This window comes from Balaenoptera musculus, chromosome 1 (genome assembly GCF_009873245.2).
Source record: "Balaenoptera musculus isolate JJ_BM4_2016_0621 chromosome 1, mBalMus1.pri.v3, whole genome shotgun sequence".
NCBI classification, from domain to species: Eukaryota; Metazoa; Chordata; class Mammalia; order Artiodactyla; family Balaenopteridae; genus Balaenoptera; species Balaenoptera musculus.
In genome coordinates this window covers 140,174,519-140,201,745 of record NC_045785.1, presented here as the reverse complement: position 1 = coordinate 140,201,745, position 27,227 = coordinate 140,174,519, and the positions used below count along the sequence as shown (strand labels likewise).

At 34.1% G+C, this 27,227-nt stretch overlaps 1 protein-coding gene across 1 annotated transcript in view; it reads right to left on the bottom strand.

Moving 5' to 3' along the window:
• The window catches only part of SWT1 (SWT1 RNA endoribonuclease homolog), a 101,998-nt gene that overhangs the window by 39,110 nt on the left and 35,661 nt on the right, over positions 1-27,227 (bottom strand). The window contains 8 exon segments of the mRNA XM_036829500.1: positions 9,793-9,924; positions 12,623-12,810; positions 16,478-16,626; position 20,269; positions 21,019-21,098; positions 21,101-21,155; positions 22,526-22,689; positions 24,289-24,434. Of these exon segments, the coding sequence (XP_036685395.1) occupies positions 9,793-9,924; positions 12,623-12,810; positions 16,478-16,626; position 20,269; positions 21,019-21,098; positions 21,101-21,155; positions 22,526-22,689; positions 24,289-24,434 (915 nt within the window).

Here is a 27,227-nt window from a genome sequence, read left to right as displayed (position 1 = left end):
CTATGGTACAGAGGGCACCAAGATACAGAAAATTTCAAAATCCATTAAAAATCTTCCTCTTTTTTGCCCCTCCAGATATTACCACTTTCTCCCCTTTGCTCTTCCAGTCCTTCCAATAGCACTGAAATTAAGTTTGTATATTAAATTTTGTTTGAAATACCTAGAGTGGCTTCTGTTTTCCTGACTCAGCAATGACTGAAACAGTACTTGTTAACAGAAGAGTTATTTGGTTTAATTGTGGAGAAACCATTACCACTTGTTTCCCTTGATTCTTGGATCTACATTCTGACTAAGGAAGAAACAGCATCATATACAGCATTATCTAGGACAGCACCCTAACTTCATAGGTTACAGCTGGTATGGAAAATAAGTCTTCTACAGTGTGTTACCAAGCCAGTTCCTTAGATTAGTAGTACGTGATAAAGCCAGCGAATTCCATGTAACCATAGCTGTACTTCTTTTGCTAGAGAAGCACTGCAGTGACAGAAGTTAATTCCATACTTAAAAGAAGTGTCTATTCCAGTGAGGACAAATCATTGCCCCCTTCGTGACGGAAGGGGTCTGAATCACTGCCACTAGTGGCTTGATGGTAGCCTAGGGAATGGTGCCTTATAGACTGCTTAGCATTTGCCTCAGCTGTTGGCAGTTCGGGCTCTCAGCAGTGGTAGCGTCCAGAGCAGCCTTCATAAGGGGAAGTCCCACGTTTGAGCTCATGTTATCCAGGCTGCTATTGTCCCTTTGCATACGAGCTCACTGACCAAACACTGCGGTGGCTAGGGGAAGAGGGTGACTGACATCCACAGGACCGCTGATCTTGTCCGTTTGACTACTGAGAGTCTCCACTGCAGTGGGTAGTCTTTGATGAGTACTCACATGGGACACAAATACCCTCATACTCTGTGCCCATTACAAGATGCCCATCCACACATCTCTCCTCTAGACTTTCCTGTCACCAATCCTCAAATTCTGTTTTTTCCAAGTTTCCAAACAAACCAGTAGTCACTGCTTATTAATCAAGGTAGATCTGTTTCCCTGATCATTTCTCCAACTACAGTGAAATTTTAGGTCCCCAGAGATTAGTATTAACTCAGAGTCAGTATCTAGTAACCCCCCAAAAGGTCTGAGTATTTCACTTTTTCTAGGATAGTCACCCTCGTAAATGGATGCAAATCCTTTTAAAGAAGACTGATACATTCTTTATACTACCTTACACTCCAATGCTGTACAAAAGTACCCACACTTTTTCATCTACATTATCAAGAGTTTAAATAAAATCTGCATAAATAACTATCTTTAATATAAAAATATAATTTTGATGATTTTACTTATTTGTCTTAGCTCAACAATCAAGTTGGGGAAAATATATAGCTATGTGCTGTCAAAACATTATCTTAATGTTAGCAAAAAAGAAACATTAATTGGGGCTTCCCTGGTGGCGCAGTGGTTGAGAATCTGCCTGCTAACGCAGGGGACACGGTTTCGAGCCCTGGTCTGGGAAGATCCCACATGCCGCGGAGCAACTAGGCCCGTGAGCCACAACTACTGAGCCTGCGCGTCTGGAGCCTGTGCTCTGCAACAAGAGAGGCCGCGATAGTGAGAGGCCCGCGCACCGCGATGAAGAGTGGCCCCCGTTTGCCACAACTAGAGAAAGCCCTCGCACAGAAGCGAAGACCCAACACAGCCAAAAATAAATAAATAAATAAAATTTAAAAAAAGAAACATTAATTGGAAAATCTACAACTTATAGTTCCAGTTACATTATTACTAATAGTAAGTATATGTTGATTCTTGAAGGTTTATTATGCCTTATTGACAAGGATTGGACCATCAAAATGTAACATAATTCCAGGGGTTTCTGACGTATAATCAATGTTTACTGAGTTATCTTCTAGGGAGAAAACATTGTCCTGAGTTGGACTCAACCTTTTATATTACTGGAAACAGCCTTGAGAACATTGATTGCATCACTTCTCACTATGGGCAGATGGTTGGTCTACTACAGTGTTAAAAGTTCTTTAGAGGCACAAGAAGATATTTCTCAAAATAGATGAGACAAATCCTAGAGTCTAGGGTACACTCTAACGTTAAACCTTTTGTACAACTACTCTGTAAGAAGGAATTAGAACTGATCATCTGGCTTTATCCATGTATTTATTATATACTTACTATTTAAGTTAAAATTATTATGATAGCCCTTGTTGAGCACCTTTGATCCCCCACCCCATTTCATTTATTTTACTGATGTCTAACCCCACTGATTTAGTCAGTCATTCATCCCATCTGCTTCTCTGAAAAATGTAGTGTTTGGTAGTTTTAGCATTTCTTAGGGTGACTTAATAGCAGGGATAGCAGGGAATTTTAGTTAAATTATCAGATCAATAAATCATTAGGCAGAAATAACCAGCTACAGGGCTTCCCTGGTGGCGCAGTGGTTGAGAATCTGCCTGCCAACGCAGGGGACACGGGTTCGAGCCCTGGTCTGGGAAGATCCCACATGCCGCAGAACAGCTGGGCCCGTGAGCCACAATTACTGAGCCTGCGCGTCTGGAGCCTGTGCTCCGCAACAAGAGAGGCCGCGATAGTGAGAGGCCCGTGCACCGCGATGAAGAGTGGCCCCCGCTTGCCACAACTAGAGAAAGCCCTTGCACAGAAACGAAGACCCAACACAGCCATAAATAAATTAATTAATTAATTAATTTTAAAAAAACTAGCTGTTAAAAAAAAAAAAAGAAATAACCAGCTACAAAAGGAAAATTTTAAAGTATTGATTTTAAATGAAAACAACTCTATAAACAAAGTAAAATATTTGTTATCTTCAAGAAGTAATCTTCATTTATATTTGATTATTTGATTCTGGTGTGATCAAGTGGGAAATATTTAACTCCATCACCAAAACTGGATTTTACTGACTAAAACAAAAGAACACCGACACTTAGAAATGCTTTAGGGGTAGCAGGAATAACTGGCATCACAACGCAGATATTTAGGATGAAAATAAAGGTCCTCACAACGCTGACATTTAGGATAAAAATAAAGGTCCTTATTTCCTATTCTTGAATTACAAATGCTAGGAAGCGTAGATAAGAGCTTCAAATGTATAAAATGAAATCTAGTTATTCTAAAAAGTAAGTCATGTGTGATCTATTACCTTCAGTAGCATTAAACAGGAAGGTTAAAAAAATATCAGCTGTGTTGGATAATTCAGTCAGATTAATATGTGGATGCCACATATTTTGTCAGCTAATTTAATATAAATTTTACTATGTATTACATACATTTGATATAAATGTTATGTTAAACCTGTGCTTATCAAACTGTAATATAGATACCATAAAAAGCTTTTACTGTCTATATTTTATATATATTATATGTCTTATATAAGAAACGCCTGCTTATATTCCTTAAGTCTCAATCACTTCCATTACATCTTGTCTTTCCTTCTAGTAACCCTAATTTAGATAGTTGATATAGAGAGATCAGAATTAAGCAATTAAGGATAACATGGGACCACAAGAGCCATTTGGGCAAATTACTGGAGGCTCCATCATCTGTTCTAGACATAAATACCTTTTTTTACCTCCTCAATCTCTTTGTTCCAGTCTTTCTCCTTCCTCCTGATTTTCTTATTCTTTACCCTTTCATAGCTTGCGCTTCTCTCTTCTGTATCTTTTTTGGAACCTCTATATTACCTATTCATCTAATGTCATAATGTAGTACTGTTAGCAGCATTTAGCCCTACAAGAAGTTGCCCTCCACCAGATAGACTATAAAAGACTCATTCAAAAAAAAAAAAAAAAAAAAAAAAGACTCATTCAACCATTCAACACCCCCCCCCCCCGCTTTTTTTTTTTTTTAACCATCTGCTATGCGTCATACAGGTATAAATCTAGGTATAGAAAAGTAAAATGAAGAAAAGTAAGCAAAGTTCCTGCCCTAAAAGTGGTCAAAGTCTTAGGGAGCTGATTATGAAATAAATTATGAAAAAGGTCTAAAATGATAGCATGGAGGGTGAAGCAACTAAACCTTTTCATTTTAAAATAAAAGGTTGTATTATTTTCTCTTACTCAACATAGTGACTGATATACAGGACATGGGGTATATGAAAAATCTGATAAAGAGGTGCAGTGATATCTGTGGAAACCCTAATGGGGGAGGGAAGGTGAAGTCTAATTATCTAAGGGTAGAAAGGCCAAGCCTCAAAGAAAGTAGGTCAGACCTAAACATGGATAAACCTCTCCAATCTAGACAAAGAAAATTTTTTATCAACGGCTGAACATCTTGCACACTGCAATGAGTCGAGATGCTGAAAAGCCACTAATTTTAAGGTCTTTATTTTCTACGTCTTTCATAAAAACTTTTGTTTCAACAATTAACTTAATCTATAAAACAGCCTAAAGAGTGTTATCTTTGTGTCAACAGAAGGATGACCTTTTCTAAATAACCTTTCTAAAACCTCAAGAGGTCAGCTATCAAAACATACAATATTAAGTTAATATTCTCTCAAATGCGAACTCCACACTCTTTGAAGCTACTAAATCATTAGTAGATATAAAAAACTGCTGTGATTGTAGGATTCCTTTTCCCAGGAATTATGTATGGTTATACCAGTATATGTTTTGTTCTTATGTTAAAATGGGGTAAGAGAGTAAAAGGAAAATTCTTTCTTGTGAGACTTAATAAGGATTTATATATGTAAATAACACACACACATGTAAAAATCCCCAGTTTCGTGATTATAATTGTTTTGTTTTAGAAAACCAGCTCTATAAGGTATTTCAAACCAAAGCCACAGGAACGTAACAGAGGTTACAAAGGTTTTGAAGATTACTAAAAGCATTTGAAGATGATAAAAATTAATCATCTTCCTTTCCTAAATTCAAGCAGAAGTCTCATTTTCCAAAATCATGTACTATGATCACAAATGAATGTCCATCCAGAATATGATTGTGTCCAAGGCACCATTTAGCACTCAGTCTATATTTAAAAACAATCAAACCAAATATGACAGCTAGAAAAAAAATCATCTAAGCTTAAGAGATAAAAATTAATTAAGTAATTAAACTTGAGATATCCCTTCATATAAAAAGTTCCCTCACCCACAAAATGTGCCAAGTTATTGATAACCCCCCCATAAGATTCAAAATATGAAATTGAGAAAACATTCATTATTTTAACCACTTCATCCAAGGTTACTTGAGCTGGAAATCTAGAGTTCATGAAATTGACACAGAAATACAAAGTTTTACATATTAAACCAAGTGATAAAATGAATATACACACTTAAGCATGGTCTAGTTATAGTTTTGGGTTCAAATGCTACAATTTGGGGTTTTTTTCTTTTTAATAATTTCAACCTTATTTTAGAAAGGTGAAACACACAAACATGATTCTAAAATGTAGGCAGACTGCAATTTCCTACCCTCACCCTCCCCCTTTCCTCTCCTCTGCTTCTAAACCAGGCAGCTCATCATCTACTTCACAGACACAAAAACATACATTCACTGTTATTGTGAGTATTATCTTTCAGGTTGAAGCTGCACACATTTATAGTATGCCTCAGATTTGGATTACATGACCTGTTTAGTTAACTTTGTAGATATGTCAATCTAAGCACAAGACATTTAATGTTTTTTGATTAATGTACAAGTAGAAGTTTTCTTAGTTTTAGAATTTTCCATATGACTCTTCGATTAATTTTTCACTCCAAATGAAGCTGTATAATCTTTATATACTAAGCAAAAGGTTTTTGTGATCTTGAGAGTAACTTGATCAATCTAGACATAAGTGCACTAAAGTATAAAATGAGACTAGATTGTACTGCCCTAAAAAATAAATCTTAAAACACTTTTGTTTACATGGAAAGAGTATTGACTAGTTCGCTAGTGTTTAGATAAGAAAACCATTAACAAAAGTGCTCAAATTAATCCTGTATATGTATAAAAGGAAAGATAAGAGAGAAGCAATCTCTAAACCAAGAGCAAATAAGTTCACTCTCCTACCCAAGGAGAAAGTGTGAAGAAAGTATAGAAATCAGCGATATTCCCATCCCATTTTCAACTTTTACCAAATTAGGTATTCTGCTCCTAATTGTATAACTGTGTGAATAACTGTTACATCAATATTTTCAATCTTAACTTACGACAATCATGTTTAGACCCCTATTAAAATTGAAATAACACACTTTTAAACATTTCAAGTTTAACGTATCAGCTTTAAAGAGAAAATAAAGACTAACACTTGTAAATACGTTACAGTTTAAAAAGTATCTTCATACACATCACGTGAAGAAGGCATGAGTATTCTCATTTACTAAAGAAAGAAACTGTAGCTTAGGGTAGATGACATGCCTGAAGTCAGCTACAATGGGAAAGATCTGGAACTAGAAGCCCGAACTCTTAGTTCAACAAACACATTTTCATTCACTTCTTTAACTGAAGGACCTGGTTAACAGGTCATCTATTATTGATTCGTAATGTAACACTATAAATGATCTGCTATAATAAAAAGAAATAGAGTTGACAAATATTCACTGAGCATGCATCTCAAAACTAAATGAAACTATTTCATTTTAGTAAGCATCCAAAATACTAATGAATTTGTAGTCACTACAAATTTGAGTGTATTTTTCAACGTTTAAAAATCCACTCATAGTCAGCCAACCTCCAATTTTTTAACTGAACTTACTTTAACATGACCCTGTTTTTTAAAGGATTTTAAGACCACATATTCACTTGACAAAACAATATACATTAACTTTTACTACATTTTTTTTCAAATGTCCACTGTTTGAAGGTTTAAAAAAAAACTTGCAATTTTAGTAGTTTCTGTTGATTAATGAATGCTTAAACGGGCAAACTTTTTAATCATAATGCCCTCTGCTGGTAACTCAAGAGGTTCTAGTATATTTATTACAGGAGGTTGGATTAATTTCTTTAACTGTGGTCCCCCACCAACCGCACATAAATCTCTTGGAAAGCCTGTTAAAAATACAATCTCCCTCCTCTACAAAATACCTACAGATACTGTGATTTCAGTAAGCCTGGGATAAGACCTAGAACTCTTATCTTCCCCAACAAATAAGCAGAGAATCGCTGGTTTGGTTAGTTATACCAACATCTGACTTTCAAAGCACAATAACTTTATGAAAAGCTCTGGGAAGGCATTATTATGCCTCTTTTATAGATGAAGACTGAGGCTCAAGACAATTTACTCCGGGTCACATGATAAAAAGTAGCAGGACGACTAACATTTTCTTATTCCTGGAGGTATGTACACTTACAGGAAAGATTAACAAAACTGAATCAGCCTTAAAATTCAAGTATTTACTTCCTTAGATATAGTTTATGAAAGCAGTACATGCTATACCTTCTCAGCCATGACTCCACATGAGATTCACCAGGGGAGTTTATAAAAATGCATACACCCAGGTCCCACTCCCAGAGAATCAGATTGAATAGGTTTAAGGCAGCACCCAGCCATTGTTCTCTCTCTTTTTTTTTTAAGCTCCCAGATGATTATAATTGGCCACCAGGGCGGAGCACCACTTAGGCCCATGGTGCTCAGCCTTTAGTGTGCACAGAATCACCTGGAGGACACGGACTGCAAGGCCCTACCCCGAGAGTTTCCGGTTCAGGAGGTCTGGTAGAGTTGGAGAATTTGCATTTTTAACAAGTTCCAGGTGGTGATGATGAGGCTAGTTCTGTGCCCACACTCTGAGAACAGCTGGTTAAGCATACTGGCTAGTGGTTCTCAACACTGCCTACACATTAGAATCACCTGGAGAAATTTGTAAAATCCTGATAGCTAGGCACACCCTCAGACCAATTCCATCAGAATCTCTGGGGTGGGGTCCAGGGAACAATATGTTTAAAGCTTCTAAAATTAAGAAGCTTTCTCTACAGCAAAGTCTATAAAAGCTATTAATGGATGTATAGTGATTTTCTGAGTGGGTAATATAGTATGCAACATTTCCGAATTTTTTTGGACCAGAAACACTTCTGTCAAGGCACATAATTGACGGCTCTGGATGTGTGAAATACTAGCCTACAGGATAAAGTGGAAACTGCTTTATGCGGCCTATAAGACATTCCCCTCCAACCTTGATCCAGTCTCATCTTTTCCCAGACTCTCCCTGGCTCCACTGCCTGTATTCCTATTAAAATATAACCCTCTATTGCAATTATCTGTTTCAATGTGATTGTTTGCACTATTTCTACAAGCTCACTGGAGTCAGAGTTTGCATCTCATTTATCTTTGATTCCCCAGAGCTAGCGTGATGCCAAGCACAGGCGGTGCTCAATAAACATTTGTTGAGTAATTGAATTCAGACTAATATCCCTACTTTCTGTAGAAAAGGTAATGTGTCAAGCATGGCTTTTATGCAATGTAGCATGTGCAACAGCTTTTACATAGCTAACATCAGAACTGAATATTTCTTCTTCATAGAGCTACTCTTGTTTAATATTGCCTTAAATAAAAAAAGAGACTACATGCACTTAGAGATGATACTTAACTTGTCTTTGGATCTGTTACATCTTCAATTCATTAGTAACTTAAGAGTGGCAAAAAGCTTTGGTAATTTTTTATTCTAAGAATCATATTAGCCAAGTGATCCAAAAAGAGGTACAAATGCTTTGTGCATTAACAACGAGATGAAGTTTCCAAAAACCCTTAAAGAGAAGTGAAAACAAAACCAAAAGCTGCTATTGTTTTAAAAATCTAAACAATAGATTTGACATGCTAAAATCAAATCAGTTTTGATTTGGTTTTTTTAATTTATAAAGAACAGTATTCTTCTTTCAGCAAGCTGCATGCCTAATTCAGGTCAAGCAACTTTGGTATATACAGAAAAAATTGCAAGATTAAGTTTAGTATTCTTCTTCAGTGCCACAAAAGAAAACATCTGACTTCATGCTACACAGGTGGTATGGTCCATTCTATACCTTTCTGGAACTATGTTTTCTATATACATCACAAATATTTAAAATAATCACGTATGTATTAAGTCTCAAAGCATCATAAAACTACGTTGCAGGCTTCCCTGGTGGCGCAGTGGTTGAGAATCTGCCTGCCAATGCAGGGGACACAGGTTCGAGCCCTGGTCTGGGAAGATCCCACATGCCGCGGAGCAACTAGGCCCGTGAGCCACAACTACTGAGCCTGCGCGTCTGGAGCCTGTGCTCCGCAACAAGAGAGGCCGCGATAGTGAGAGGCCCGCGCACCGCGATGAAGAGTGGCCCCCGCTTGCCGCAACTAGAGAAAGCCCTCGCACAGAAATGAAGACCCAACACAGCCACAAATAAATTAAATAAATAAATAAATAAAGGAGTTCCTTAAAAAAAAGAAAAGACTGCGTTGCTTCTCAAACTTTTCCAGTTTGTGGTACTGTGAGACTGTATTGGATGAAATCAATCATGTTAACAAACATTAACATATATTTGTTTTTAAAGGGCAGTGATAATTACCTTAACACATATTTTTCATTCAACAAGTAATTACTGAGGGCCCATTATGTGTCAGGCACTGTTCATGGAGCTATAGTTATGCAATAAAGAAAATAAAGTTCCTTATGAAGCTTACAATCTGGTCTATTTTTTTCTAGAAAGGAAAAAAGTGGAAACATTTGTGTGGTCCAAATTAGAAATAGGGATTCTTTGCAAGGGAGGGAAAAAAGTTAAATCTAAAAGCCATTAGTTTATAAAACTTGCTGGAAGACTCCCAGCAACTCTGAAAAAGCTGATAAACCTAAAAGAAAGATGAAAGTAATAAACTTTAAAATTAGTTAGTATTTACCTCTGAATTCCTTCAAGAATATCCTTAACAGCTTCCATTAACTTTTGAAGATATACAAATGCTTCTTCAAATGATGCTATTTTTGAAGACATCAGAGCTGAATTTGAGCCCAATCTTTGAAACACATCCATGCTAAAATAGAGAAAAAGATGCTCATAGGTACACATGCATATTTAGTGTAATTCAAGTATTTCGATTTCTAATGTATAAAATTAGGTAATATTTATAACTCATCTCTCATAATGCTAACTTATTTAAATTAGAAATAAAAGACAGTGACTTGTGAATGTCCAGGCTACCATTCATGCAAAAGATATCGATCAACAACTATACAGGTCTAATCTAAAGTAATACTGTAAAAGCTACGTGAATAATGTTTCACTCTAAGAGACCATAAGAGATGGAAGGGAAGTAATAATATCAATTTATATTCAAGTCAGTATGTAAGTACTGACAGTACTCCCGTACATAAGGATGAAGAAAAAAAATCAGACATCAGATTTAGAGTTTGCTGAAACTGGATGTTACAAGTGTTCATACACTTTACTCTGCTAATTCCAATTTTAGAAATCTATCACATATTAATAATTATTCATAACTGGGTAACAATTAGTAATCACCTAAATGTTCAACAATAGTAAAAAAAAGTGTTAATAGTAAATTAGCCACCTGATGAAAGACCAAACTATTAAAATGATGCTTATGCCATCTATGAAACAGAAAAATTAAGGTATATAAAATGTACTCAAATAATAACCATATAAAAAATCAAAACATATGCTGTATGGGTTGAACAGTGTCCCCCCAAAATTCATGTTCACCCACAACCTCAGAATGTGGCCTTATTTAAAATAGGATCTTTGTAATTAGTTAAGTTAAAATGAGGTCATACCGGATTAGGGTGGGCACTACCCTATGTGAAGACAAAGGCAGAGAGTGGAGTGATATACTACAAATACTGCTGGCAGCTACTAGAAGCTAGGAGACAGTCATAATAGATTCTCCCTCAGAACCTCCTAAAAGAACTAACTCTGCAGACACCTGGATTTCAGACTTTCTAGCTTCCAGAACTGTGAGTGAATAAATTTCTGTTATTTTATTTTATTTTTCAATATTTTTTATTGAAGTATAGTTGATTTACAATGTTGTGTTAATTTCTGCTGTACAGCAAAGTGATTCAGTTATACATATATGTACATTCTTTTTTATATTCTTTTCCATTATGGTTTATCATAGGATATTGAATATAGATCTCTGTGCTATATCACAGGACTTTGTTTATCCATTCTATATATAAAAGCTTACATCTGCTAACCCCAACCTCTTTAAGGTTGTGCATATGTGCTCTAATAATAGTTTTATAAAAATTATTATTTTCGTTTTATAAAAATTATTTTTATTTTATAAAAATTGTGCATAGGGCTTACCAGATCTTCAAATGAGCATCTCTATGTGAAAGGCTCAAGCATGAATATGTTGAGAAGTTCTACAGTGACTCTGGTAGACAACCAGGCATGGGAAACAATGAAGTAGGCTTTAAAAACTATATACTGATAAAATAATATAAGCATTTTTCACTTACTGAAGTACTATAATGTAAAGTCTATTATCCAGAAATTACCAAGAACTCTGTAACATCCAACACAAATGTATGTATATTATAGGTCAGTTCTAAGGTACATAAAGTACTCAAATGTTTTCTAAATGAAAGGAAGATTAAAATATCTTAGATATTGTTTTAAACTACTTTATTTTTAAAGTGATCATTTCTGGCATATACAACTTTCTGATAACAAAAATATCTGATAAGCCACAACATTAAAAATATGTTAAGACTGGACAAAACAAACAAAACCTTTGCTTTATATGAAAATACAAAATTTTAAATATTGTTTTCTTTACCTCACATGTCAGATATCGTTATTTCTTTAGGATAACAGACTATATATTTGTTCAAAAAAAATTTTTAATTGTTGTCAAGGACTAAAAATGGGTCCCAAATCTATGACTGATTGAGAATAGATGTTTAAGTGGAGTGCTAATATTACTTTGCTGCTCTTGTAGACAACTAGAACAGATAAATGATCTTAATCCAAAACAACAAACTGGGCCCTCGAGACAAAATCATACTACAAAGCATATAGTAAGATTAACATATTAATTATATAAAGACTATGGGTTTGGGGAAAAGTATGGAAGGGAGCGTCGGCCTACTTTAAAACCAGTTGTTTTCAATTATTTTTTAAGTTACTCTAGCAGCAGCCTATTTAAAGACTACTCACAAATGGTCTCTATTTTTTCATTTTACCAAGACCATAATACTTCATGTGTATGAAATAAAAGTATTTCTCCGTTTCAAGTAAAAGTATTTATCTTTCTTTTAAAAAAATTTTACATGAATTTTCCCTAATCCAGACTGATGTTTTCTTTACATTATTTTAAATCTTATTAAGGCTTTGTATCCTGCTAATTCGTTTAGCCAATCTTGGTGACTATTCATTGGTTTTGACATATATAGGCAATGATTCTCATCAAGGTTTCACATCTGAATCACCTGGAGAGAAGCACTAGTTCAGCTTCACTTCAGTCCTACTGAATCAGCACTTCTTAGAACCTAGGCATATATAGTTTTTAAACTCTCCAGATAATTGTGATGTGCAGCCCTAGTTAAGCATCACTGTTTCTAAGGGTACAAATTTGACAAAAGGCCCTCTTATGATAATCTAGTACAAACTATATTGTTAAACTCACAACCCAAACACTAACTATTTAATGAATAAGAGGAATGATGGAAAACCCTAAAACTCAATAATTCTTGGAAATTTAGTACCTGTTTTGATATATTGTAATCCAAACATTCTCTAGGATAGACCAGATCTCTTGATGCCTGTTGGGTTGGGGAAGATGAGAACCTGAGAAAACGGTGATTTCTTGGTTATTAGATTTCATCAAAGAATTATCTTCTTGCCTTTTACCCGCTGCATTTTTTGAAGGATTTTGCTTAAGTTTTGCCTTGACCTGGGGAAATAAGAATTACATAATATGCAGCTAGTCCTTCACTAGTAAGTGAGAGAAAAAGAATGTTAATTGTTGCTTACAAATGTTCTAGCTTTCTGGGAAGTGCTGATTATTCTTTGTCCTTGATTATGCACAGAATATTCCTAGAATAGCATCAGAGCTAAAAAAAATTTCCTTTCCATTTATATCAAACAATATTTCCAATCTATTTATTACAGAGTATAGAAGTAGAATTCTACTTGTAAGGGATTAAGAAATAAGTGAGCAAAGAAATGGAAACAACTGTTATAGACTGCTCTTTTAAGAAGTTTGGTAGTTGATGGAAGGAGATGGTACAGTAAATAGCATGACCAATTAAAAGTATTTAAGAATAGATCTGAGCATATTTTTAAGCAGGGTAAAAGAGTGATACTACTGGTTCAAGTGATTTTTTAAAAAAATCACCTTGGGGGAAAATATTAACTTAGGTGAAAAATATATCTGATAGAATGGAAAAAAAGTTTTAACTATGATTTTAACTTGGGTTTTTTGACTTGGCACTACTATAACTTCTTTGTGAACTTAAATAAAATCTCTAGGTTTCCTTTGTTGATAAAAGTATGATTTCAAAGGTTAGCTTCATGGATTATTCATGGTTTATTAGTTTCATGTTTATCAAATTTTAAAAAAAGGAAATTTCCAAAACTGTAACAGTTAATATTTATTGAGCATTTCTCATGTACAAGAATTTTCTAAGAACTTTACTACTAATTTTCTTAGAACTTTATATATAAGTTAATCCTCACAATTACTCTATGAAGCAGATGCTGTGATTATCTATATTTTATAACTGAGGCACAGAAAGGGTAAGTAACTCATGCAAGGTCACACAGATGCTAAGAGGCGTGAACAGGATTTGACCTTCAGTAGTCTATGAATGGGGTTATAATCTCTCTCCAACTATAAAGAGAATATTTCCCTTTTATTTCTTTTGAGGCAGGAAGAAAATTGCCTGTTTACGTTAATTATGGACTTAATAAATACACATGAATGGAAAGATGTATTTTGTTCTGAAATAAATGTGTTTACTCATCACACAGTGCTCTTCCTCAGCTCTCAAACAGTAGTGTATACAACTATGCAAATGGATTGCTTTTTCAAACACTTATATAGCACTTACTATGTGCTAGGCACTAAGTGCTCTACAAATATTAATTTATTTGTCATGAAAGGTCTGAGGCAGAGATTATTATACTCTTTTTACAAAAGAAGGGATTAAGGCTCAGAGAGGTTAAATAACCAGAAGGTAAAAACACAACTAGTCAGCATGGGAAGTCTGAGGCACACAAGTCTAAAGTTTATTAACAAGACTTATTTTAATTATTCTATCTCCTGGAAGAGCAAGTCTTTTTTTTTATGGTGGTTAAAAGGTTTATAAAAGAAAAACATATATATCCTTTTCTCCACCCCATCTATATAAAAATCTGGAAAATGATGCTACTTAACTTTCCATTTTTGTTTCTCAGAAGCAAACAAATAATGAATATTTCTCTTTTCCAGATTTTCTACACTTGGTAAATTCAGATACGGGGGATTTTTTTTTTATAGTTACTATATTTAGATATCCTATTCCTGGAGGTAATCTATTTCTTTTTGTTGCTCATGTTAGTGACACATGACTAAGTATTCAGGTCATATATCAAATCTAATGTATTCTACAAAACAAAACCCTATTGAAAGTGTATTTTAAAAGCCCAAGCTAAATCACAATGTTCCTGGCTGACTTGGACAATGAATTGTTTCAAACATGAAAATAAAGCAACACTTCAGAGCTCTAACTGTGGAAACAACACAGGTTTCAAGCAATCAGACTAATGCCAAGTGCTGAGGGAAAAGCACTAATGAGGATACTAGATTCTTTGCCACTTGCCTTCTTGAAGCTTACTAATGTGACAACTGGAAAATCAGGATCCAAGAAGAAATAACTTACTAAGTAATAATTCAATATTTTTAAAAGTGGGCAATATATCATAGGCATACCATTATGTGATAAACAACACTAAATTTTAATATCACATTTTCATGGTAACTCCCATTGCTAGGTTTCCAATTGATGAAAGAATCTTGATATTCATTAACATTTTTATCTCAGTCAATCCTAATTTTTTTTATTCTCAATAATTTTAATTCAAAAACTGCTAAGCCTGTGAGTATCGTGAACTTTTCATCTTGTTCACCATGTTTGTTTCAGTAAAGATGGGGTTTACGGCTCAGTTCTGTGAGGGAAAAGGATAATGTATTTTCCCCTGCACAATTCAAGTACAATACTCAAGCTGCAACTCCTACATTCCCAGGTCCATTCTTCCCTACTAAAGGTTCTAAAAGTCACACTTGCCATAGAAAAATATAACTACTGATGTTTTGGTCATATTAAACCAAAATATCATTCACCCCTAAATCAATTCTTTCCTCAAGAATTATATATTTCCTATGAGTTTATCAAAAAGATGCTTCTTTTACTCCATAAGATACTCTCTTAAGCAAGTAAGTTCTTTCCTCACCAACTATGACTAAGTTTAATATCATCTAATCCTTTCATTACTTCATAAGTAGTGGGACCTATGTTACCAGAAAAAATCATTGAGAAAAACCTGGCCAATTCAATAACTCAAAGAAAAAAAGAATATGATACATACATACTAGATGAAAGTACCATTAATAGCTTATCTAGAATTGTGATGCTGAGTTTTTTGAGCTATTTCGGGCATATAAACTATCCAGAATTTTCTAGATTTGAAATTAGAAGACTGTAGAAATACAGTATTACCAGGGACAAAACTCCCATAGTTATTTTAAAGAGGCAAAAAGGCCATCAGTGCTAGGTGGACTGCGTAAGACTCACATGAGGAGACTTGTTAAAAAATTGGTAGGTCGATCAGCAAAGTCTGAATAGGGTCTGCAGGTTAGATAATTAATTATGTCAATATTAATTTTCTGATTAATTATACTAGTTACATAAGATATCCTTATTCTTTAGGATATATATATATGGAAATATTTAGGGGTAAAGGAGAATGATATCTGCAACATACTCTTAAACAGTTCAGAAAAAATATTTTGGATAGATAAGTAGACAGGTAGATAGACAGGGAAAACAATAAAGCAAATGTGATAAAATATTAACATTGGGAAATCGGGGTAAAGGATATGTATGAGAATTCTTTGTATTACTCTTGTAATTTTTTTGTAAGTTTGAAACTATTTCAAAATAAAACATGAAACAAGAACAAAAACATTACTGGGCACCACTGCCAGAAGTTTTATTCAGTAAAGTTTGAGAGCGGCTTGGCATCTGCATGTTTAAAAAATTTCCAAAGTATCCTGATGCATGTTGTGATCCACTGGTCAGGAGCACTGAAAAATGAGTAGTCAGCAACAGCTGACTTCTATTCATAAGTGAAATAATATAAAATCCCAACAACGGCTGTGACACTGCTTCCACAAGAGGATGTGTGTTTTATAACTTGTAATAAGGACTGCTTACTCGCCATTCAATTCACTTAATATTTACTTAATGCTTTTAGTATGTTAGAATAAGTTAAAATCTTTTACCTACTGTTGTCTGCTCAATACATTTTTAGAATGTATGTGATTAGCTACTCTAAGTGGCATTCCAAAGGTATCTTACCTCTATAAATGTTTGGAGTAGGTTGTTTACTTGAGCAAAGGCCTGTGGAAGAATACCATCATAATTTGACCTTGTACTGAAAGCATGTAGCAAACTTTCAGAATCCTGAAGCAGGAATTTCACTGTTGTAAAATCCACTGCATTGTTAGCTGGTAACAGAAAATTAAGAAGGAAAAAATATGTAAGAATGAGTATACAACACAAAAATGTTTTTGGAAAACCAATCTAATAATAATTATGAAATTTAAGAAGAGTATGCATTCACACCTATAGGCCACTCTTAATTTATCTCTCTCGTGTAAAAAGCAACAATTAGACTTAGTTTTAGACAAGGTTCTTGGGGTTGACTCTGGTATTCTGTACAGCCTGCCCTCCATATCCACCAGTTCCACATCTATAGATTCAATCAACCATGGATCGAAAATATTTGGCAAAACAAGTTCCATCAAGTTCCAAAAAGTGAAACCTGAATTTGCTGTGCACTGGCACCTATTTACATAGCATTTACATTGTAAATGTAAAATAATAATCTAGAGAAGATTTAAAGTATACAGGAGAATGTGTGTAGGTTATACACAAATACTATACCATTTTATATAAGGGCCTTGAGCATTGAGAATTTTACTATCCTTGTGGGTCCTGGATACCGAGACTATATTCAGATTCCAGAATGTCCCTCAAAAAAGTCAACTTCAAAGTAAAAGTAAAATGTGCAACATACTATATATAAAATAGACAAACAACAAGGTCCTACTGTATAGCACAGGGAACTATATTCAATACCCTTTAATAAACCATAATGGAAAAGAATATGAAAAATATGCATATATATATATAACTGAATCACTCCGCTGTACACCAGAAACTAACACAACATTGTAAATCAACTATACTTCAATTTAAAAAAAGTAAAAGAAAATGAAAGAACATTAAACTCTTCAGAAAAGAGATAACCACCAAACGAGTTAAACTACAGATTTTCAAAACTGAGGTTGTTTGTATACATAGTACTGTTGAGGTATCATAGAGTCACATTTTGGTGGTAAGCACTTAAATTATATGCAGAACCTTTCATAATCAACTCAGTTATCATGTAGTGATTTACCTTCAAACTTCATTACTTGAAATGTAATACTAGATTTATTGAAAATGTGTTCTCTCTGGACACAATATAACCTTAGCGAAAAATAAGCAATTTGGGTAACAGTGAGCTGTGGGCAAGAGACGCTAGTAGAATTTTTTTCCCCCATAAATTAGCAAAGTGAGTTAATCTACAAGTAATAATTTAAAGATATAACAATTTTCTCTCAAGGAACTAAAATCGCCTACATTAAATTCTCAAACCAACTGGGAGAAGTGGTGACAATAATTTCAGATTCAAAAAGTTATGAACAATGAAGTTGAATAACTTTCTAATGTCACCAAAATTCAGAACAGAAAATAAATATTTCTATTATTAAGACAGAATACTACATAATAGATTTCGAAGGCATTTAAAATAACCATGCTACAATGTGTTTGTTTTGTTTTCTTTTAATGCTCACAGCTTCAGAGATTCTGTTATATTCTGAAACACTGCCATGGTTTTTCACTGGCACTATGAGTTAAAAAAAATAAAGAGTTTCTCTGTATAACTTACACAACAAGTATTTGCTTGTGAAATACTGAAAGGGTAAGTGAAAATAAAAAATAGATTTTCATAATTAATTACACAAATTCAGAAATTCTAATTTAATGTGATGGTTATAGCCAAGCTTCTGGCTTCCCTTTTATCAAGCAAACAACCAGTATATCTCCTTACAAAACACTTCTAGTTATTTTTCAAATCAATGACTAGTTTAAATTCCTGTGGGAAAAGAAGAGATGAGAGATGCTACAGAAGACAGAATGTAGGTAAATCTCCTCCTCAGAAGAAATTGGGCACAACTTCTCTTAAGGGTGCTTCTCCAGTGTAGGCTATGTTTGGTAGGGCTTACATCCTTGAATTAATCATTTGATTTCTGTCTTACAAGAATTCTTTACTAAGATTATGGGCAAAAGTATAATAACAATGATCAATTCCGTACCTAGACACAACATAAAATCCATATAGTTGAAATAATTTAATGCTTATATAAGATGAATAATTATTTAGGTTAAAGTTAATAGGGACTACAAAGTCAGAAAAAGCTACTACTCATCTTCTACACAATTTTCTACGAATTGATCTAAAGATACATGCTTGGTATACTGTAGTTAAACACATGTATAATTCAACAGCTGAGGATACTATTAAAAGATTGTAAACAAAATCATAAACTGTGATTTTTTTCTAATTCAAAATTATTTTAGAGCAGAAGGCATTTTTATAATTCTATTATGTGTTCTTCACAAGTCAGTAAATATTAGGCATCAGATTCTTCTAGATCGAGGATCAATAAATTATGCACACAATAATCCTCAAAATGAGTTTTTGGCAAAAGCAGCAGTCACCGTCTCTTCAGTTTTCTTGTTACTAGAAAGAAATAGAGCTGCTGACTACTATCTCTAAGCTGTGTGTAAGAGCAAAACAGTGCCCAGCCCTGGAAAAACGGACAAATGGAAGATGGCAACTACGTATCCCATTTTTGAAAATCTTGTTCAAGATCCCATTTATGGACTTTCTCTTTTGATAGAATCAACTAAATTATGCCCCTAGTAAAAGATATGGACAATGTTTCTATTTATCTTGTAAAACTGCTTTGGAGACATGTCCAGTATGTCATTCCATATATATATATATATATATATATTCCTTATATAATAATACCCCAATAAATATTTTCCATAGTTAAAGATCAATGCCTGGAAAGCGTGTCTTTTTTTAAAAAATCAGTAGCTTTTAAAAATAGATATTCATATATAAGTCATAAGGTATTGATTGTACACCTTATGACTTATATATGGAATAAGTCATAAGGTATTGACTAGGTACTTTAAATTCCCTGGGGAAGTTTTTAAAGATATAAAACATTTTCAAAGAGTTTATACTTGAGGGGAGAGAGAGAACTGGCATACCCCTCCATAGAATGTTTTTGTTTTATCTTAGTTTCCAGGAAGCTTAGTGTCAAAATCTGTGTTCAAGTGTGTTCAATTGTTTTCACATGTTTTATAGTAAAACTATCTTTCTATTCTTCATTACCTGGCGCTTGTACCTTAAAGCCTAACTTAAAACCTTCTGTACTCAGGTGGTCATGTAAAGGCTCACATATACTCAGTTATTTTTTTAAAATAGACAGGATATAACTAATACATAAAATAATAAACAGAATAGATCACTTCATGTTAGAAGTTTAAGAAATTCAAGAATCAACTGAACATCCTAACAATGGTTATACTTAGCTTTTTTTTTTTTTTTTTAAATTTATTTATTGATTGATTGTTTTTGGCTGCGTTGGGTCTTCGTTGCTGTGCGCAGGCTTCCTCTAGTTGCAGCGAGGGGGGGCTACTCTTGGTTGCGGTGCGCGGGCTTCTCATTGCGGTGGCTTCTCTTGTTGCGGAGCACAGGCTCTAGGCCTGCGGGCTTCAGTAGTTGTGGCACGTGGACTCAGTAGTTGTGGCTCCCAGGCTCTAGAGCACAGGCTCAGTAGTTGTGGCACACGGGCTTAGTTGCTCCGTGGCATGTGGGATCTTCCTGGACCAGGGCTCGAACCCATGTCCCCTGCATTGGCAGGCGGATTCTTAACCACTGTGCCACCAGGGAAGTCCTATACTTAGCTTTTTAAAGGTATAGCAAGACAAATCTAGTTGTTCACTTTGGACAAATCACTTACCCTCTCAAGTCTTGTTTCCTTAATCATATCAATAAAACACAGACTTTAATAACATTAGACCAGTGCTTTTCACATCTTTTGCTTCTTAGCAGAAAAACTATTTTTTTAAATCATACATGGAATCTCTATATATAAACAAACAAAAGAAAGCTGAATGGCTAAAGTTGGGGTTGAGGGCCTGCTATTATCAGGCTCCCCATCAACCTTTCCACCTCCAATCTGTGGCAACTCCAGAGGCACTTCAAGAAGGTTCTGTGCAACATAGTTTAAAAACTACCAACTTAGTGGTTGATTTTAGTCTCATCTTGGTTCTAAAATTCACTATGCACCAAAGCCAAAGGTTTCCTATTCCTTATCCATGTATTTTAAATAGAAACCTTGATAAACTATTTTTTAAATTAGTACATGAAATGTAGTCAAAGTTTGAGTGTTAAACACGATGAGAAATGAAAAAAATCCACATAATTCTATTGGCATACCTAAATAAACTTTAAAAAGTTTTCAAACATTATTAAAAATTATATATTCACAATATCCAGGAACATCAACAATGATACAATTAACAGTTACAAGCTCTAGGAACTGCATCCATTCATCCAGCTGCCATAAATTTCCTTAAGAAATTAGAAGTATAAATGGTTAAGAACTAATTGGCAAATCTCTTATTAATTCATCTTCACATTCCATGGAGTATATCTATTAGTCTGACTTTAATACAACACTTCCAAAGACAAGATAAAAGACTCAAACCTTAGAGAGATTTTCATATAGGCTCTCAACAGTTAAAAGCAAGTTCTTTTCCATAACTAATCCAAATACAGCCAACCATGTTTTCTAAAGCACTGTAATAAATGTATTAGAGTCCATGGTGGTTTCAAGTACAGCACCTAGAAAAAAACAGCATCATTGATTTATTTATTATTCCTATTATTTAAAAGTACCTATTTAGGAATTCTACATATATTTCCAGGTAAAACATAGTTGAATTCTTTTAAACTAAAAGATGTTTTATTAACGCCAATCACAATCTTAAAATGCTAATTCCACTGCAAATTGCTTTTGTAAAATTCATATTAGTATTAATCCTTATAGCTTCAGAAACTATGTGTGCAAAAAGAAAACACAGTTCTAATCAGAAGAAGCATAGTTTCTAATCAGCAAAAGTTGTCGATCTACTTTTCAACATGGTCACTTCTATTAGGAAATCAATCTATTTCATAAAACTAGAGAAAAAATCTATATAGAAAAATATTGTCAACTATAATTGACACTTGCTACTACACTCTTGTAAAGACATGTTTACAACAAGATTGATCATTTAGTACTACAAGATGTCAGCACAACCCTTTTTTGAATTGTTCATATGCAATGACTTTCCTAGACTCTATTATGAAATCTAATTTACGTCAACCTTCCTAGAAGAATCTGATCATTCTTCATCATCTTGGTTCAACACTTGATAATATAATCAAGCCACATTGGCAATATTAGAATCTCACTGAGTATTGGGAAGAGATACATTGATGGGAAACAAAGTTTCTCCTAATGATAAATGTGAATAGCAAACAAACATTAAACTAAAAAGGCCACTATTGCCAAATGTGGTGTTTTACTGATTGCAGAAAAGATGTGAATCTAAGAAATTCAAAATATTTTACTAATATCAAATTTATACTCTGATTCTCATATTTACATGACATAAGCCAACATTTAACTTCTCTTTCTGAAAACATATTGCTAAGGTAATTCCCTATACAGACATTTTGACTCAAATAAACTTAAAATGAGAGGTTTTCTGAATTCAATTTAAGCTCCATGGAGGCAATGTGTCTGATACACTGTAGACACACAATAAATATTTGTTCACTGAAAAAAATGAATGATAAGATGTAGAGAACAAACGGATGGACACCAAGGGGGGAAGAGGGGGGGCAGGTTGATGGTGGTGGTGTGAATTGGGAGATTGGGATTGACATGTATACACTAATATGTATAAAATAGATAACTAATAAGAACCTGCTCTATAAAAATAAAATAAAATTCAAGAAAATGAATGATAAAATATAGTCCTAAACTTTAGGAAATGCCCAACACTTAGCTTTCAAAGAGTTATTCCAAAACTTCAAGAAAAAATATAATGTGATGTAGGTTATTACAATAAAGCTTACACATCTTATATAAGTAATATTTCTTAAAATAAAGTAATAAATCTTTAGCAATAAAAAGGAAATTTTCAACTAAGGGTTGAAATAATCACCTCCATCCAAAGGTTTCCAAAAGCAATTTTCATTTCTGTTTCTAATATTGAAGATAAAGCTGTTCCAAGAGATTTTTTGAGATCAGATACAATGCTTTCAAGTAGAACGCATAGTCCAGAGTTTGTAGATTCCTCCTCACAGCTCTTCTCTAAAGGTGTTGCTTCTTTAAAACAAATAGTTACAGGCTTTATTTAGGACACTAATAGTAAATATTTTACATATATAATTAGTATTTGGCCATAAAATAAACATTTAATGGATATAATTAGTATTCGATCCTAAAAAACAATGAATACTTTATTTTTAAAACAGTATTCATGGGAGTTCCCTGGTGGCCTAGTGGTTAGTATTCCAGGCTTTCACTTGCCGTGGCCCGGGTTCAATCCGTGGTTGAGGAACTCCCGCAAGCCGTGCGGCACGGCCAAAAATAAATAAATAAATAAATAATTTTAAAAATAAAAATAAAACAGTATTTAGAACATTTATTTCTAGTACAGTTGTTTTAGACTCAACATAAATATATCACATTAGCAAAAGCTTTATCTTTGACAAAAGTAGACGAAATGTTTTACTAAAATAGAAATTTGAGAAATGTGTGTGATATTTTAACCAAAATTTAAATTTTATTATTTTCAAAAAAGTAAAAAAATTCAAATAATGCTTTGCATTTATTTATAATAGAAAACCGAGAACTATGGATCAAAATGTGTTTTCTTCCAAGATAATATTCTTCCATCGCAACTCACATCAATAAATTGCTTTGAAAAGACTGAAAGCTCTGACTTAACCACCTTTATGCCTTCCCCTTCTAAAATAAGTTTGATTATTTTAATTGATATTATTTCAATATAATTACTACTTTGACACCTGCAAGCAACTGCAATTTCTTTATGGCAAAATTCAATGTATTAAGGGGCTTATCTCTACAAATACAAACAAGGATTTAAATGACAGTAATATAATGGGCAAACAAAACGCATGTTTCCCTTGAAAAACCATAACTAGAATATTCTGTTACTCCCTCTAAATGCCATTTTGAATATTATGACAAAAGAAATTTTATTACCAAAAAGGTCAAATAAGTAGCATGTGATACATGAATACATGAAGCATATACATATGCTTTTAGAGACTTCAATAATTATTTTTCCCACAGAGGGAAATGGAGGGATGCATTTATAAATTCTGTAAGATTTAATATATTTCAACAAATATCAAGCCATAGAACAGATTATTCTGGTGGAAAAAAAAGAGATAAAACAGCAGTATTGCCTTTAGCTTTCTTAAATATTTGTTCAAATTTTTTAAAAAAATTATTACTAGAGTCCTTCAGTTTCTCTATTACTGAGTTTTTACTGTATTAATAGAAAGTTATGAATATGGAACTAATTTTTAAATAAACTAAAAATTTCTCTCTACCATCAAATGAATATTTCCTGTAGCTACTATTAATTTAAAAGGTATACTCTGAGGTAAAAAATAGGATGCACACAGTGATTATAAGTATAGAAAATGGTATGTGAGTGTATAGACAAAAAATTCAAATTAATTTGTAAAAGTATATGTAGAAGGCAATAATGTTATATTTTCTCTTGGATTACCATTATAATATTCATTCAATCTCTACCATTTTGCCAGAAATACGCAAACAATGTTACTTTCAATGTACAAAATAAAAATTTACTATTAATTCCAACTGTTATCAATATTCTTAGTACATAAAATAAGATATATTTCTAATTATTTGTAGTAAGAATACTACCTGCTTTCAATTGTTGTTTAGATATACAAGGCTGATGACATACAACTGTGTTCAGAGATAAGTTTAATAATTCTGCACTCAATTCTTCTTTACTGAGTGACTTCACACCACTTATTAGGCCTTTGTTTCTTAAATTTCTATCATCCCTAAGGTTGGGTTAGGAAGAAAAAATATTTTATTTTTTATAAGATAAATCACATGGCAACTAAAAACACATGGAATCTATTCAGAGGTTGGTGATTCTCAGCATATATATTAACAAACGATAAACAATTTTTTTAATATAGAAGATAAATAAATATACACTAGAATCAAATCATCTGAGCTTTTGAGAATAATTATTATTATTATATATTGAATGTTTCCCAGGTACCAAGGCACTGTTCTAAGCACTTTATGTATATATCACTCCATTTATTTCGCACAACAAAACCTCTTAGGTAGGAGTGGTACTAATTTTTATCCCCATTTCACACATAAGAAACTGAGGTGTATGGGAAGTCCCTGGGGGGCCCAGTGGTTAGGACTCCACGCTTTCACTGCTGAGGGCCTGGGTTCAATCCCTGGTCGGGGAACCTAGATCCCACAAGCCATGCGGCATGGCCAAAAAAAAAAAGAAAGAAACCGAGGTATAAAAAGGTAAGTAACTTGTCCAAAGTTATACCTGGTAAGTGGGAGATGGATTTGAACACAAGAATATGATCATCCCAAGATAAATAAACATACAGAACCATAATAAGATAAATAATTTACACAGGGTAAGCAATTATAAATTTACTTAGGATGAGCATAAGACAAATGATGTAATTTGCTATTTGCTGAAAGAGCCAGTATGATTAGAGCATAGTGGCATGAACCAGTTTATGCGGCTACAGAGAAAGGCAAGAACATTAATAAATGGAAAGAGATTTAGAGGGCTTCAATGGGGAAATGGCATGATCAGATCTGTGTTTACCAAACTGTGTTCTTGCAACTAGTAGGCTTCCAGCTTTTGTTAACGGCAGAGTAGCTTGGTCAGACTAACCCTCCCACAACAAGAATTAGAAAATCTGGGCCAAAAGCAACAAAAAAAGACAACCAAAAAAAACCCTATTTGAAGGCACTAGAAGGCAATCAAATGTAGGCAGAAGGTGGAGGGGAATCTACATTCAAGAAGCAGATGCTGCACTGGTAAGAGCTACAATTTTCTATCTTTTTGCTTGAGGGTATTCCCCAATTCATCAATGCCTTACAACAGAAAGCCGCAGCCTTTATGGCTTGAAACGTCAGAAGGCAATGTCAGGACTGGCCAGAGCATATAGAAAGTTAAGGGGGAACTTGAAGAAGGGAGGAAACCACAGAGAAGGTGAGTCCTAAATCTGCATATAAATTCTGCCCAGAAAAAAAAGCAACATACTGCCAAAAGACAAAGCAATCACAGAACCAACACTCAGACACGACACAGATGTTGAAGCTATCTGATAGGAAATTTTAAATAATTTTGATTAATCTGTTAGAGGCTCTAATGAAACAGTGAATAACATGTAAAACCAGATGGAAATGAAGAAGTGCCTTCAGCAGGCTCCTCAATAGACTCACACAGTGAGGAAAGAAACAACATACATTAAGACAGGTCAAAAGAGTTATCCAAACTGAAACAAAAAGAAATAAAAGTTAAAAAATACGTAAGAGCTGTTGGACAATATCAAATGGTCCCAATATATATGCATGTATTAGTTGTCTACTGCTGTGTAACAATTATCAATCCCCAAAATTAGCAGCTTGAAAAAACATTTATTATCTCACACAGCTTCTAAGACTCAGGGATCTGAGAGTAGCTTGACTGAATGGTTCTGGCTCACAGGTCTCTCACAAAGGTGAAGCGTGCTATTGCCTGGGGTTGCGGTCATCTCAAGATTTAATTTCTGCTCATTCATGTGGCTATTGGCAGGGAGTAGCCCTTCCTTGGTTTTTGTCTGGAGGCTTCAGTTTCTCAGCATGTGGGCCTCTCCACAGGGCTCCTCACGGCATGGAGCTTGCTTCCCCACAACAAGTAACCCAAGAGAGATGGAAGAAACAAAAGAGTGCCCAAGAAGGAATTCCCAGGCTTTTATAACCTAATCTAAGAAGTGACATACCATCGCTTCTGATGCATGCTATCTGTCACACAGACAACCAATCCTGGTACAATGTAGAAAAGGACTACACAACGGCATTAATACTAAGAGGCACAGGGAATTCCCTGGAAGTCCAGTGGTTAGGACTCTGCACTTCCGCTGTAGGGGGCCTGGGTTCCATCCCTGGTCAGGGAACAAAGTAAGATCTCACAGCCAAAAAAAAAAAAAAAGAAAACAAACCAACAAACAAACAAAAAATACTAAGAGGCAGGGATCACTGGAGTCATCATGGATGACTACTACTACAATGTAATTCTGTAATAGCAGAAGGAGAAAAGAAGGAATGGGGCAGAAGAAATATTTGAAGAAATATTTGGCTGAGAATTTTCCAAAACTAAAAATGAACACCCAAACCATAGATCCAAGAAGCTCAGAGAATATCAAGCAGGATAATTTCCTCTCCTCTACCACAAACAACTGGCCATAACTGCTAAAGACTGCTAAAACAAACTGCTAAAAATACAAAAGACAAAGTCTTGAAAGTAATGAGACGGAAAAAAAAGACACATTACACACAGAGGTAAAAGATAACATTTACAGCAGACTTCTCATCAGAAACCAAACAAGCTAGAAGAAAATGCAGTGACATCTTTAAAATACCAGAAAAAAAAAAAAAAATCAACCCAGAATTGTACATCCAGTAAAAATATCTTTCAAAAATAAATAAATAAATACACTATCAGACAAACAAAACCAGAAAATTCACTGCCAACAGATTTAACATGTCAAAGAAAGTTGTTTGGGCAAAATGAATATGACCAGAAATCTGACACCAGACAGAAA